General features: G+C 39.8%; 1 protein-coding gene across 1 annotated transcript in view; it reads right to left on the reverse strand.

Moving 5' to 3' along the window:
• The window catches only part of NPAS2 (neuronal PAS domain protein 2), a 95,143-nt gene extending 84,150 nt beyond the window's left edge, over positions 1-10,993 (reverse strand). Inside the window, exon 1 of the mRNA XM_075200240.1 lies at positions 10,163-10,993. Coding sequence (XP_075056341.1) covers positions 10,163-10,386 — 224 coding nt within the window. The 5' untranslated portion in view covers positions 10,387-10,993. The remainder of the gene's footprint in view (positions 1-10,162) is intronic.
• Positions 10,994-16,589: the final 5,596 nt, after the last annotated feature.

The following is a 16,589-nucleotide window of genomic DNA, read 5'->3' on the forward strand; positions in this document are numbered from 1 at the left end:
ACAATTAAGTGTTCTGCCTGTTGTCAAGAGGACCCTTCAAAAATGTCACTCAATGCATTATTGCTTCTTCACATAATATATAAGTTGAGGGAAAAGGCCTTAATGACCAGACTTTCATGAATCATCATCATCTATTTATATAGCGCCACTAATTCCGCAGCGCTGTACAGAGAACTCAAATCTGTCCCTGCCCCATTGGAACTAACAGTCTAAATTTCCTAACACACACACACACACACACACACACACACACAGTCCAAAAGAGACTAAGGTCAATTTAATAGCAGCCAATTAACCTATCAGTATGTTTTTGGAGTGTGGGAGGAAACCGGAGCCCCCGGAGGAAACCCACACAAACACAGGGAGAACATACAAACTCCACACAGATAGGCCATGGTCAGGAATCAAGCATGACCCCAGTGCTGTGAGGCAGAAGTGCTAATAACCATAAGAAAAGAAAGTTCTAGAATTAGAGGCACTCTAATATATACCAATGTATGGGTTAACAATGGGCTGTTCTGATGAAAATAATAGGGAAATACACCAATTCATAAGAAATTTATAGTTTCAACTAGTGCGGTTATCTAATACCGGCATAAGTGCTAACCACAAAGCCACCATGAATAAATGTAACGTGTAAGTGTGACAGTAACATAAGAACTTGCTTAAGTGGGTAATGTTATAGCTGCTTAAGGTATTGTTCTTAATTAGATATGTTATCTTATGTATAGAAAACTATGAGAACAATGCTAAATTTTTAATAAAGAAATGTCAAATTTAAAATCTGGCAAAGGAGGCAAAATAAGCAGAGGAAGAATCCTGTGTAATTACCAAGATGAAAGGAAAATGTTCTGTACTGGTAAAAGTAACTGCTTTCAAGAAGATCTTATTGTGATGTTATTCTGCTCTGCATGTTAGTGAATTTTTTTTTCATTATTTTATGCTATATATACCAGTGAATTTATTCTTGTAAAAAATAGCTCTGCAATTCTTATGGTGAATCTATCTGGCGACAATACTCTCCGGATGCGTATTTGACATAATCATATGTTCATGCACATGATATACATCCATGGAAATTCATATTTTTGGGAACACTACCCAAACAGAGCAATTTTTCACAATTTTCCCATCAAATGTAGGAAGAATAAAGTATGGGAACTGAAAAGACAAAGATGACCAAGGCCATTGACAGCACATGCTAGAATTAAATATTTAATATAGAACATTTGTTCAGATATTATTAGTCATTTAATTAGACTCTTTTAAGAAATGATTCTAAGAATTATACAAGACTTATGTATGCGCACGAGCTCTTTCCTTATTTACATTAATATATAATACAAAATAAAAAATTATCACTGCTTTCCATGGTAAACATTTGTGTGCATCTATTGCAGGGGATTGGGGAGATTACAGGTGACCAGATCCCCCCTCTAGACCAGCTATATTAAAGCACCAAGGAAATCGGCTACACTGCCATTTCTAACACTACATAAGCATTCTCCTGGCTCATTTTTGCACTGCAGTTGATTTGTCCAGGACATGAAGTATAGTGGTGAAGTCAATACAAGGCAGGTTTCCGTAGAAGTCTTGCGCAATGTGCTAAACCAGTGATGTTTTACTGCCTGAACAACCCGCGGATACGAATCGCCCAAGACTCCTATGGTAATCCGGTAATGTTTGCAATATGTATAGAAGCTATAATTTCCTGAGCTTGTATATACATAAAATGGGCTCTGTGTAATGTGCATGATGAGAGCGACAGTTGGACAAGGACAAAAGTCAGATGCAGAGAAATATAGAGAGCTGACAGGATTACATTGTAAAAAAATGAAAGAGAGCTGGTAAGATTAGCTGGAGAGAATGGACTGGAAAAAGAATTCACAGGAGTTTGTGAGAAAGGTTAAGAGAAGAACTACAGGGAATAAGATTGGAACTAGGGGTCACTTGAGACTGATTCATTACCTGAAAAAGAGAGATCATAAGTATCATCATCATCACCATCTATTTATATAGCGCCACTGATTCCGCAGCGCTGTATAACTCACTCACATCAGTCCCTGCCCCATTGGGGCTTACAGTCTAAGGGGCACATTTATCAATATTCACATAAAGTGAAAAGTAGTTTTCAATCCTTATCGCAATGATAAGGATTGAACTATTTCTCACATTTATGTACAGCCCTGCACAGAAACAGCATTTCCGAAAAACTGCTGTTTCTGTGATGTAAAAAATCATACTTACCCCCCTCTTCGGAAGCGCTGTCTCCGGGTCTTCTCCTCCTTCTTTTCATTCTTCAATTGCGCATATCCAGTTCCAAGAACTGGACATGCGCACAAAGATCCCCTCTCTGTCTCTGCAACTATCGTTGCAGAGAGAGCGCTGAGTGACAGGGAGGGACCATGTGATCCCTCCACACATGCGCTGTCCAGCTCTGCTCTTCGGAGCAGAGCTGACAGCATTGGATTTCTTAAATTCTGATAATGTACGCCAGCTTCAGCAAAAACGATAAGGAGTGCAAAGCAGCAGATATCCATGATATCTGCTGCGATGCACATTTAATAAATTTGAGTAGGAGACATCGTGGACTAATTTACACGGTAAGTGCACAATAGTGCACTACCGTTATTTCTTAAATATACCCCTAAATTCCCTAATATAAACACACAGACAGAGACTAGGGTCAATTTTGATAGCAGCCAATTAGCCTACTAATATATTTTTGTATCTCCCAACAATCTCCACAACCATCACAGAGCATTTTTATCGTTGAGAAAATGGCTTCCCAGATGTACAGGAGATGCTGTAGGAAACGGTAACTACAACAGGAGGGAATTTATGTACAATATGAAACTAGGTTCTCATATGTAGAATCTACCCAAGTATTAACGAACTGAAGTTATAATAGCCCATTAGAAGACACCACTTTTAGGTAAGTGACTCATTGCCGTTATACACCAGCTCCCAGGTGTCAAGGGCCGGACCTCTGACAAGTCTAGCACAGGTCCCCTGCTTGTTTTAGAACACAACAAGTTGGTTGGGAACTGCCCTTCTGTATCTGTCACTAATGCAGGGATCACCTTACAAGACACCCACTACTTGAAATATTAGACCACTGATCTTTTGCAACCTGTTCCAGGGGATAGGTTCTGACTGATAGCCGGTAACAGTTTAGGGGTACCCACTTATGGATACTGTATTCCAGAGAAAAGCAAAGAAGTAATGAAAATGTAAAACCCAGGAGTAATTGTGAGTAGACCACTTCAAAGCAGACTGTCCATGGTAATTTTAGGGAAGAATGTCCTACAAAATTTTAATCATTTCTTTTTGTCCCTACTACAAGTACTACAACAGATGATAAAATATATTCAAGGCTACAGGCTGTTCTATGAGAAGATTTTCACAATTAAGGTTATGGGCACTGTCAATTTGTTAAATGTGCTCAATGGCTATGAATTTATAAACAGAAATGACACCAAGGAAGCCATGTTTGTACACCGCACTCCCGTTAATCCCAGCGTGGGAGACAGAGAGACTGTAGAGTTTGATGTAGTGTGAAGATATAAGGGTACAGGCAGCTAATATAACTGGTCCTGGAGGTATTCCAGTTAAAGGCAGTAAATATGCACAGATCGCAATCATTATTTGCACTACCAATATGGCTGGTGATGTACAATAAAAGCTAATCAAGCAGTTACTTCTCTGACAGCTAAAGCCAAGTACAGAAACACTCCAGAAAAGGAGTGGTGGGAAGAGATCAATGTAGGAACTGCTGATTCTCCAGCGACACACTCAGGTATTTCCCTTTGGATTTTGTAGCAACTGAAACTGTCCAACAAAAATTGACACCCAAGATGGCCCCAGATTAGTGAAATGTTCCAACCACTATCCAATGTCATACACGGAAATGTGAAGGGGGTGATCAAAGAGATTATTGAGGCTCAAATCATCTGAGAAAGTCATAGTCCATGGGTTGTACTACTTCTACTAGGAAGAAACTAGGAAGAAACAAGCAGGGAAGCATACGATTATGTGTAGACTATAATAACCCACAAGGATGCACACACACTACCAAAAACAGATGAATCAATAATGACCTTGGGATTGGCTGCTGTCTTTTCGACCACTGTTTTGGCCAGAAGATACTAGCAAGTGGCAGTAGCACCAGAGAATTCACAGAAAGCCATGGCAGCACAACCCAGATTAAAACTGGACTGTGATACGGACAGGTAATAGATAAGTGGGGGAGAGGGGGGGTGCACTGAGCCATTACAGTGGGACTGGCCATAAAGTATTTAGTGGGGACAAGGAGTAAGGCAATGACGATGACAATCAGACAGGAAAGGCGGCAATGAGGATGCAATCAGACATTAGAGTAGGCAAAGAGGATGTTAATCTGGCTGGGACAGTCCCATAATGGGCTACCTTCGGCTGTGTCACTGGGCTTCCTCCTTTACAATGTTCCTAATAGGCTGCTGATTGAAGTTTTGCTAAAATTTGCCAGCCAGCGCCAGATGGTAATCATACAGTAGTGGGAGCAATGAAATTGAAAATCCGTCAGGACAAGGGGAATTGAGGATGGCATCGTAGTGATGCATTTCTCATTGACACCGTATTACTTTAATAGATGATTTTTTTTAAAGAGAAATAGGGGGACTAAATGCTATTCCACAAATGTAATAAAAGCTTCATAGGCATTATTTTTTCTGGCAATAAAATATTTAACAACTAACTTCCACACTACCTTTAAAACTAAAAATAACAATATTGTTAAAAGTATACATTATTCAATATAGATATTGTATAATTATAAGAATATCTGTAAGGAAAAGAGTTAAAGTTCATATGTAAATTTGCCTACATGTACTTAAGGTGTGAAGCAGGGAAACATATTAAATACATTAAACCATGTGATTGCATCCTGACAAGCAGTACTGTCAAATGTAAACTAACTATTCATTTCAGCGCAAGGCTTATTTTTGGCCTAAAATATACATGTTAGTTACTCTGATCTTCTAAAATAACGTTTTCAAATAAGAATGTCACAATATCAATACCACAGGTATAACACGACATAAGCATAAAAACAATTTGAAGTACAAACAGGGGAATATTTACCAGGGTTCCTTGCGGGGAAGGCAGTAAAGCTCACATGAGGGTGCGCAGAGTATTACACTTTATGCAAATAATTCCTTCCTCACACATAACAAGTAGCACGTCAACATTGTTTAGTTTTTTTTGAAAAGTCCCTGTAAAACTAGCTTGTTCCTAATTTTGCTAGATTAATATCCAGATGGAAAAACATATAGTAGAAACATCCCTCATAATTTAAACTCTTGAAATTTGCCCCATCAGTTATGTCTTTAATTAATCATTGGACTTGCGGGTCACTGCATCTGCTGGTACAAAAAGCGTCTCATTGTGTAGAGTTGGACGCAGATTCCATCTAAAAAGCAGCTGGAAATTGTATCCCAAAAAAAGACATCTTATGTGGGTATGTTGAGGCAAACGCATCGAAGCTGGTGGTCATCACTATCAGTTTGTAACTAACTTACACTGACCAGTTATAGAGCATGGGCAAGTTTCTCATCTACTGACAGCAAGCATGCGTCCGAGTCTCAGTCTACATAAGTCACATTTGCTCCAACATGCCTTTACACGTCTCCTCCTTCCCCTCTTCAATTGTAAGTGCCCACAAGTGGCCATAAACGCAAAATGCGAAACAGTCGTCATATGGCCGCAAACGTAACTAGTGCTTAGTGGGCACGCACAATAGTAAAAAAGCGTAGATAGTAAACACTGAAAACGCTTATTGCATTCTACTCTTCATGAGTCCCTGAATGTATAGGTTGTAAGCACATAAAAATAGGTCATTTACAGAGCGAAGAGCCCTATTCGGCCATGGCAAAACCATGGATTGCACAATGCTCCCTCTCCAAACCTTACATCTCATTTAACTATCTTGTTCTGCAAAACAAAATATTGTTGTTTTTGCATATGGGCATAAAATAATTTCCCCAATCTGCCTAAATAATCCGAGAAGATGATGCTAAATATTGCACCCATGCGGATTATTCAGTCTTGGTCATGAAATCCAAGCACTTTCCTTTGTAAACAGCACATTTGCTCAAAAACAGTTACATAACATCAAAGAAGCTGGTCAGCAGTTTTTGCACTTTCATAAATGACCCTTACTGTTGTAAATTCAGAAGCAGAAGTGCAGATAATAGTTCTATTTGACAAATCAAGATTTTTCAATATATAATTTTTTTTTTGCATTTTATAGCTGCATGGTTAAAAAAACTGCAGATAACAATTATAATTTCAAAACTGCAATATATTTAAGCTTGCAAAAAAAAACCCCCATGAAATGAAGGCAATCATTATAAATCCACCTTTATGTCATCCTTATATTATTGGTAGTTGTAATTTTCTCTTCTTCCCTTTCTACAACTTAACCTAAACTCAATACACTTAATTTCTGTCTCAAACTCTGAACAGCTTAATTTAATCGCAACTTTATTCCAGTTCTCATTAAAAAAAGTAGCAATAGTAATGCTATTATACTACTACTACTACAAATAATAATAATAATAATAATAATAATAATAATAATGCAACAAAATACAGAAAATCTGACAATTGTAAAATATACAACAAAGTATTTTTTTTATACAAGATTAGGCCAAATAGGATAATGGGGTTACTCCATATATGTAGGGCCAGTTCTGGGATCTCCAACACCCTTCTGCCCTGAGTTGGCGCTTGCGCCAATCCTCTATACTCCCGCTATTGTTCCGATACCTTCTCTCTCCTGAGTGGGGACTCAAATCATAACGGAGTCCAGCGCCTGTGCTGAATATATATATATATTATTTTTTTTTCTGGAGGGCGCCCCAGAGAGTGTAGCACCCTCCTGCCACACCTACTGTGTTCAGTTGGCCCCACATGCTCCAGGTGCAGAGCTGGACAAGGCACTTGCTATGCAGGCGACTCAGCATAAGGGCATAAATTAAATACGCTATTTTTACACATGGCTTTATTTTCTGTTATAAATCACGCCTGACATACATCCAACTGGCATCAAACCCATTGTGCCCTGTACAGTTCCAGAGTGTGAAGTATACAAAAACTATATTTAAAGAATAAACAGATAAACATATATAAAACACTTGGACAAAGAACATCAGCTCTTTTGCTTTCACATGTTATTTAATAAAAAAAAGAAATGCATTTAGAAAGTATCAGAATATCATGAAACAATGATAATTTCCATTCATAAGTGATGCGAAAATTGTACAAAGGAGGTGGTCTACGCAATGGTGACAGATGATATTTCATGAGCATTTATTAAAAAAAAAAAATTCATCCCTGGACAGTGCGTCCGTTAGGAGGCTGTCCCCGCAATGACTTCACTGACTTTAAAACTCCTGTTGTTGGTCTCTCCTCTCTGGTCAGAATCAGAATGTGGCTTTGCGCATGTGTGACATGAGGTGCGCAGAGACATTTTGCGATATCAACCAGAGGAGAGAGCCGGTACGCTCTACTGCAATACTATCCCCATAGTATTCAATAGTTATCTTCAGCCATGCACAAGTTCTGAATAGCTCATTTTTGGAACTTGATAAAACTGCCCAGAACGCAGCCTCCCATTGACTATTATGGGGACTGTGGTTAATGTGGTAATCTTCTCCGATATCTCCTGCGTTAGGCTTTTAGTAAATGAACATTTTACTTAAAAATGTCTAAAGCATGCTGAAAAAGCAGTTTCCACGTAATTTAGGTCTTCATAAATAGACCCCTTAGAAACTAAGGGCTACTTACCATGAAATTAAGGTCCGTCTGTGTCCTCCGTATATTTAAGAAGGGTGCATCAAAGCAGCAGATATCCACAATATCTGCTGCTTTGCACTCCTTTTCGTTTTTGGGAGCAGTCACCATTCTACAGTATGGTGAATGCTCCCAGCCGCAATCTAACAAGTTCTGAAAAAAAGTTTTTTTCGGAATCTTGTCATGATAATGTACGCCAGCTATCATAAATGAAAGATTTCAGTGCTGTCAGCTCTGCTCCGAAGAGCAGAGCTGGACAGAGCCTGTGTGGAGGGATCACATGATCCCTCCCTGTCACTCACCGCTCCGTCTCTGCTACTATAGTTGCAGAGACTGAGCAGAGATGTTTGTGCGCATGTGGAGTTCTTCAAACTGCACATGCCCAATTGATCTATGAAGAGGAACGAAGAACACCTGGAGGAGATCCGGAGACAGCGCATTCCGAAGAGGCACGATAAGTATGTTTTTTTTCATCACAGAAACAGCAGTTTATCGGAACTGCTGTTTCTGTGATCTGTTTTTCATAAATTTGAGAAATAGTTCAATCCTTATCCATGCGATAAGGATTGATAACTATTTTTCATTTTTGCCGAACATTGATAAATGTGCCCCTTAATAAATCTAGTGCAAAGTGAAAAGGCTTTCAGACCGACTTCCAAGTTAGATGGGTGCATAAGTATAGAGATGAGCGTCCTCCAGTTCATGTAGTATGTTATTCTGTGTCCCACTGTTCTTCATAAATGACCATAATATTGTTCACCTATTTAAGACACAGATCTGACCCACTGGCCACAACTTGGAGGCACTTTCCACCACTCAGGATTAACTCGGGAGTTCTGCACCCCTTAGAACACCAGCGTTTTGGCCATTGTGTAGAATCAAACTACAAACAGATTATTTTTAACCAGTGTGGATTCTAAATGCCAGTAAAACCCCTTCTGAAACCACATATGGCTGAAGTTGCCACCTTGGGGTAAAGTTATCAAGCTGCGGGTTTGAAAAAATGGAGATGTTGCCTATAGCAAACAGATTCTAGCTGTCATTCTGTAGAATGTACTAAATAAATGATAACTAGAATCAGATTGGTTGCATCTACACTCTTTCAAACCCGCAGCTTGATACATTTAGCCTAGCCTCTAAATGAAAACAGGTATAACAAAAATAAAAAAATAAAAATATAATTGACATGGAAAGTGTATCAATTATAAAACAAATAAAGCAATTCTGTATAAAACAATTATAAGTATAAATCTTCAAAATGTCAAAAGTGTAAATGTATTTATAACTTGAAAAACCCACATCACATAGGGATTACACGTATCTATGACATGTCAAAATGTTACATTAGTAATGATTCTTGCAAGAAAAATGAGAATATTAAAGAAGTTTATGCATTGTTCGGTAATTACACTTTTGTGTTATATGAATTAAAATAGCTTATTATGTAGACATGGGGAAGAATTAATTATCTCCATTTAACTTTTCTTACATTACTTGAATTTTTGACTTACTAACAAGGAAAATTCTGCAACTTTTCTCCTGGTATTATGCTATATTTCAATGAAAGTTTACAAAATCTGCAAATTAAATTGTTATTTGGTGAGTATATACTGATATTCTCCAGGTGATCCTTAAATTGGAGGATACACATGAAACTTTATGCCTGTCTTGTGTAAAAGACCTAGGGTACACAAAACTATTATTAATAAACTAATAAAACATACATTATTTCATATTTCTAACAGTAATCAGTGATATCATAAATCAGCTATTATTTCAACACAGTACAAATAGACAGGCCATTATACCTTATCAGCAATAAAAAGGAAATACAATGTAAAACCACTAGTAAGCAGGGAAAAAAAGCTGGCAATACACCAGCGACAATATAATTGTATGTGTCAAAATAATTAACATACTGTTTTTAACTGTGTTTAGAAGCTGTAGGAAAATCCAATGAAAATCGCACCAATACAAGAAATGCGTCAGTGCCCTGTGTGCTATCAACACTTACAACAAACAATACAAAAACTGCAACTTTCAAAAAAACTACTGTTCTATGTTATCTTGACTTCTTCGATGTTTTCTAATCAGAGGATCATTTAATCGCAACACCACATACAACCCCGTAAACTACTCAAACCCTTTTACCGCCACATGGTGCTGCAACAGACTCGTATCAGTGGTGCCAGCGCAAATAATTTGCGCATATGTTTTTCTGTGCGCATCCATATCCAGACGTTAAAAATGTACCAAATTGGCTTAACTATCATTCACCGATATGTCGATTAGAGCATTTTGCTGGTACATGACATGGGAAGCCTCTTACCTGGCAGAGTTGCGGTGATCTGTAGACTTTGCGCTGCGCTCCCAGCTCACGGTGCTACTGTCCGCCGAAGCAAGCTGAGTCTTAGGCGGCCAGCGGAATGTGGCTTCCCCTGGTGTACTGCACCGACTGTTGGGGCTGTGCAGTGAGGTACGGTCCGATGGCAAACTCTTGGTAGTGCTGAAATCGGGACTTCCCTTAGCTTTATTGCTGTTGCTATATCTCATGGTGCGAAGTGGCACAGTATGCCAGGCTCGGGAGGCAGTAGAGTGCCAGCTTCAGACTCGGGGAGAGACTGCGGCGACACACAGGCAGTGACAGCAATATGCAGGATGCGGGGCCCTCTCCAAATACCCCTCTCTAATGTATCGATGTGTGCATGGTCATAAGCTTCGGATACGGGCTGCATCTCCAGGTGGGCAGATCTGCATTGGCCCAGAGAGAGCCAGGGGCTTGTTAATCTCACCCCAGTGTCTTCTCTTAACTCCTCTCAGGTGACACTTACAACAATAGAGGCTTGTTTTTCTCAAATTGGAATAACTAACAATATAATGAAATCATACGAAGGCAGAATTGGGTGGGCAGCTTTGCGGGGAGCTGATAATATGCCACCTATGGTACTAGGTGGGAGCCCAGAGGGGTGTTGGCAGAGGTAGGGGTGTATGCTCTGTTAGGAATTAGGTCAGTAATAAAACAAAAATAAACCTTTTTAATAGCATGACTTTAAGAAATAAAATATAGTGTAGGTGGTTTGCAGATGGGTTTTGATAAAAGAAAGCTAGCTAGCTCTCCAGCTGAAGTGCAAGAAATGTTCCACTGACCTACATATTTTCCCAAACATACGTGACCTTTTTTTCTGCTGTGTGGGAGGAGACAGACGAGGATTCAAGGCGAGGGAGCCAGTGAAAGGAGAAATAGAACACAAAACAGGGAGGGTTCTCTTATTGCTGTGAGCAAGTATCAGCTGAGAAATGTGGATTTTTATATAACCTCTTCTGTAACTGAAACAACAATGATGTCCGCCTCGACAATTGTGAGACAGGCACAGTAAGCATTCATTTGGTTTATGTGGCACAAAAATATTAAGAATAATAATGATTTATAAGGAAACAAGATTTTTATTGTATTTTACTTGCTTTGTGTGTTGCTGAGTTTGTATTACTGGGTAGATGCAAATGAGTCAATCAGGGCTGCCAGCTGTCAGTAAATATAGTGAAAGTATAAAAAAAGAAACATTTTCACCCATTTGCAAGAAAAAAGTAGAGATGATAATAATAATAATAATAATAATAATAATAATAATAATAATATAATTTATTATCCTATAATACACGGAAAAGGTCACAACAATGATTTTGAGGTTATGTAACTCCTGGGGTCAGATTCATGCAGGCACTTGTGGTTCTTTAAACTGAAGCTGTGGGCATAGCAGCTTAAACTGCTGTGATAGATAGAGATAATTGATCTTTAAAGTGAACAGGATGCCAGTACACACTGACAATTTCCCAAACGCTTGATGAACCATGAACCATAAGCTGGCTTCTTGTTGCATTTGTGGACCTGCAAGATTTTTGGAAGTTGTACTGGCATACAATTTGCTATAGAGATCTATATTTTTACAGCTGTGAGCTCAGCTCAGACAGACTGTAACACGAAGCAAAGCAAGTGCCTTATGTATGTGTTCTTACTCTTAGGGGCATATTTAAGAAAGCACGATAGTGCACTATCGTGCACTTACCATGAAATTAAGGTCCCTCTGTGTCCTCCGCATATTTATGAAAGGTGCATCGCAGCAGATATTGTGGATATCTGCTGCTTTGCACTCCTCTTCGTTTTTGGGAGCAGTCACCATTCAACAGTATGGTGACTGCTCCTGGCCGCAATCTAACAAGTTCCGAAAAAACATTTTTTTCGGAAACTTGTCATGCTAATGTACGCCAGCTGAAGCTGGTGTACATTATCATAATTGAAAAAATCCAATGCTGTCAGCTCGGCTCCGAAGAGCAGAGCTAGACAGCGCATGTGTGGAGGGATCACATGATCCCTCCCTGTCACTCACTGCTCTCTCTCTCTGCAACGATAGTTGCAGAGACAGAGCAGGAATCTTTGTGCGCATGTGCAGTTCTTCGAAATGCACATGCGCAATTGAAGGATGAAGAGGAGCGAAGAACCCCTGGAGGAGATCCTGAGACAGCACTTCTGAAGGGGGGGTAAGTGTGATTTTTTTTATCACAGAAACAGCAGTTTTTCGGAACTGCTGTTTCTGTGATCCGTTTTTCATAAATTTGAGAAATAGTTCAATCCTTATCCATGCGATAAGGATTGATAACTATTTTTCATTTTTGCCGATGATTGATAAATCTGCCCCTAAATCCGCTGATCCCATCTTGAAACTAACACTGCTTCCATAATAATATAACTTAAAAAATGACCTGTCATTTAATTTTTTTACAATTGTGAGTAAATAATCATGAAGATTAGAACTTGTAGGAGATCAAAATTTAGAAAGGGTTGAAAATAGAAACTTTCTTCCTCTTCATTGCTCTCACCTATGCATGTTAAAAAGACCTAAGCTGATTAGCAAATGTATTTCTACGTCGCCTAGGTTTCATGGGTATAAAGGTAAACATGTATTTTCTCCATCTGGAGTTCTGTCAAAATGGAGACTTAGGCAAATCCGATAATGAAGATGTACATTTGTTGATGTCAATGTGCTGTTTGGGAGCATAGCCTCCATGGCTCCTCTATGGGAACAGTAGTATTAGGCAATTTATCATGCTGTGAAAAGCAAAGTAACACCACCTCGGATGGCATTACTTTCGATTAACATTAGATCAGGCAGAAGCCACTCCACATGCGCCACCGTTAGCTGCCCATGTGCATAGTACTTCCTTCTTTTTATGGCACTATTAGGCTTGTGGTCAATAAGGACACAAGGATAAATAGACCACTCAGATTATGAAGGTAAGAACTTTGTGTGCGTCTGTTTGTTACCAGCAGGCACTACATTTTGACATAGTCGACAGTATAATGATTGCCCACCATGGGACCATTCTGAGGTAGGAGGGACCCATCATTGTAATCTCGCATGGAGATGTGGAAGGATTCCTGAAGCAAGCCTTGGGGCGGCAAGGGTAATAGAAAAAAGATGGAGGTGCTGGCGGACAAAGATGGAAGAACCATGGTGCTGGAAGTGTAAGCGGTCAGGACACGCATGCAACTGCCTGGAAGATGAGGAAGTCTTTGAAGAGTGGGAAGAAAAGGAAATCTTTGGAGAGTGGGAGAATGAAGAAGTGTTTGAAGAGTGTCCTCGCGTTGAGTTGGAGGGAAGGATCAGCAGAGATTGCTGAATACCGGATCGCAGGTGATCATTCCATCTGGACAAGATTCCCAACAAGAATACCCATGGCTGCATGTATTAAAGACCAGGTATGGGAGATGTCAGATACAATGGATGACTGGTCGATGCCCGTGGAGGAGGTGGTCCCTGAAGAATAAGGTAGACCTGTGAAGACTCTCCACTGGGACATGTATCCGGAGACATGTGAAGATGCCTGTTCTGTAGTATCTGAGAAGATGGATGCCTGGAAGAGATAGCTGCTGAAGAGGTACCTGATGGAGAAGAAGGTACTCTGGATAATGCAGCTGGTGAGTGGTGGATGTTGCCATCCTCTGTAAAGGAGCCAGGACCCACAAAAGAGGTGCCAGATGAATGCAAGGTTCCAGCAGCCGCTGTGGAAGAGGCTCCCTGGGTACCTACATTGGGTGAGGAAGTTGCCAGTCTGAACTGGGTCCTCTGTGAGAGGGAGCTACCAAAGAGGATCTGGTAGATTGGATGTACTGGTAAGACACCTTTGGGAATAGTCATTGAGAGGGACGATAGTTGTAGCATCCACAATGGAAAACAAAGTGGGAAATGTGAGACTGTGCCCCCCAGAACCCCTATTGAGGGCAAAGAAAAGAAGAAAATACTCACCTGTCCAGAGATTCAGTAAGTTCTTCCTTTTTCTAGGGTATCTTAATGCTAGTGACAGCGAATCGGAAACAATTCACTGCCAGCTAATCAGTGGGCAGAACGGTGAGCCAATCAGGGCTCACTTCTGGCCATTGGAATTCTGGGCGTCAACAGCTATTATATAGCCATCCAGTGCAGTGGGGTTTCAGTTCCAAGTCGTAAGGGGGTATTCAATTGTTTGTTTTAACGCGCTAAACCTAAAAATATTACCGTTAATACGGTAATTACTCGCTAAATTTCATCTCGCAGCTCCCTGAGCAGCGAGCTGAAATTCAGCCGCTGGCAGCGAGTAAGTACCGTATTAACTGTTTACGCGCGCAAAATTACCGTATAATATGACGTTTTTTTAGAGCGCTCGTTTTTTTTGGTTTTAGCGCGTTAAAACAAACAATTGAATACCCCCCCTAGAGTCACCAAGAACAACGCTGGCGAGAAGACAGGAGGAACAGGGTAGAAGAGAGAAGGCTGAAGAAAAAGCGAAGGAGTGCAAAGAGCACAGTAGAAAGAGAAGCGCCAAAGAAGAGGGTCTGGAAGAGATGGAGATGCCGGTAGGAGGTCGGTTTCCTGCATGGAGCAAAATGAAAAGGTGTGTAGTTGTGCTATGGAGTCCGTACAATCGGTAGGGGGTCCAGTCGTGATAAAGGTAAGAACTTTGTGTGCATCTGTGCGTTCCCCACAGGCGCTACAGCAGCTGGCAATGATGTTAGTAAAAACAGAACAGGAGATCCTTAACGCCTCTGAATTCAGAGGGCCTCTCTTTCGACTTCTGCACTAGAATTTATTAGAACCTTAGAGTGAAGTTGATTTAGGTCAGAGATTCAATCAGGCCCTCAATGTAAGAAAAGTTAGTGGGCTTCTCAGGTTAAGTTACAAAGTCTTTGACTTCCCTAATTTAACAAACACTCATCATTTATGCCCTAATTTTAGTAGTCCTGGCATGGTGAATTGCAGCAGTGTTTCATTACACATCACTGCGATATACAGCGATGCATAATGATTGTCATCGCTCTGTTTTAATACATAGACCCCAAAATACAGTTAAGAATTATGCTGTATTTAAAATTTAACATAACTTTTAAATCCAGATCTAAATTTTCTATCTCAGAAAATTTAATTAGGATTCCAGGATTCTGTTCCTTTAGCCTTTTCATTTTTAATCGTCACCAAGCACAAACTAGTACCATGTTTCATTAAAGGTGCATCATTGTTATATCTTGAGATATGGAGCCATTACTATTTTGTTTTTCAAAATTGATTCAAATATCAAGAATTTGAATCTTCTGACTGTGAAACTAGATTGCCTACTAGATTTGGCTTTTGAAGCAGAGAAAGGTTACTTCAAGACCCAGAATTTCGGTTTGCCACATTTTGGCAGAAATTTGGCTAAAAAATTATTGCAGCTAAAATTGTTCTTTATTTTCCCTGCAGATGGTGGTTCAGTTTGAATGATCCCAGCTCTGATTCGCTCTGCCTCCACTTTCTATAAACCACTTTTAATCCCTGTGGTAGCAGCAAGCAGCACAGCATAGCAAGCGAAAGCTAAAGCTGGTGCTTAAAAGTTGTAATTGTGGTTTACTTTTAGGGCTAGATTTACTAAGCTGCGGGTTTGAAAAAGTGGGGATGTTGCCTATAGCAACCAATCAGATTCTAGCTTTCATTTATTTAGTACCTTCTACAAAATGACAGCTAGAATCTGATTGGTTGCTATAGGCAACATCCCCACTTTTTCAAACCCGCAGCTTAGTAACTCTAGCCCTTAGTGTCAATGTATAAAGCAAAAAGAGCTAGGTTTTAAAAATGAGGGCTAGGTACTTGCCATTTTAGTTCTGTGCAAGCCATCAATTTCCAAAAGAATCCAGATTCAACTTCCACTTGTAAAAACCTCTGCAATATCTGTTAAATAGGCTTCCCCAAGGCAAAACGTCTCACTGGCAGGGTTTTTGTCAGCAATAGCAATGTTTTTGCCAGCAGTAAAGCTTTTCTCCCTTTTCTAAATATGTCTCTTAAAGAGGAAGTGCATTTTTATGGGACCCTGAATGTTTCTGATCACAGACAAACCCGAAAGCCCTGCAACAAGCTAATCAGAGCACATAGCAGAGAATGTGGCATTATCAACTTCTGATCACTTCTTTAAAGCTTAGAATAGATTATTGCCAACGTTTTCCTATAAAACAACATTGTATTTTTAATTTTATAGTGGCAGAGGTTTTGGTGCAATTAAAGGGGTTGTCCATTTCTTGATATCCCCACCTTACTATAAGGATGGGGGTGTGATGTGGCGAGCTGTGTTATTCGTGGCTATGTGCTGCAGGGCACATAGCCACAAATTCTGTCATTGATGCATCCTGTCCCTCCACTTCATTAGAAAGTGGGCAGGTATAACTACTTAAAATTTGGGAGTCTCCAGATATTCCA

Source organism: Mixophyes fleayi, chromosome 2 (genome assembly GCF_038048845.1).
Source record: "Mixophyes fleayi isolate aMixFle1 chromosome 2, aMixFle1.hap1, whole genome shotgun sequence".
NCBI lineage: Eukaryota > Metazoa > Chordata > Amphibia > Anura > Limnodynastidae > Mixophyes > Mixophyes fleayi.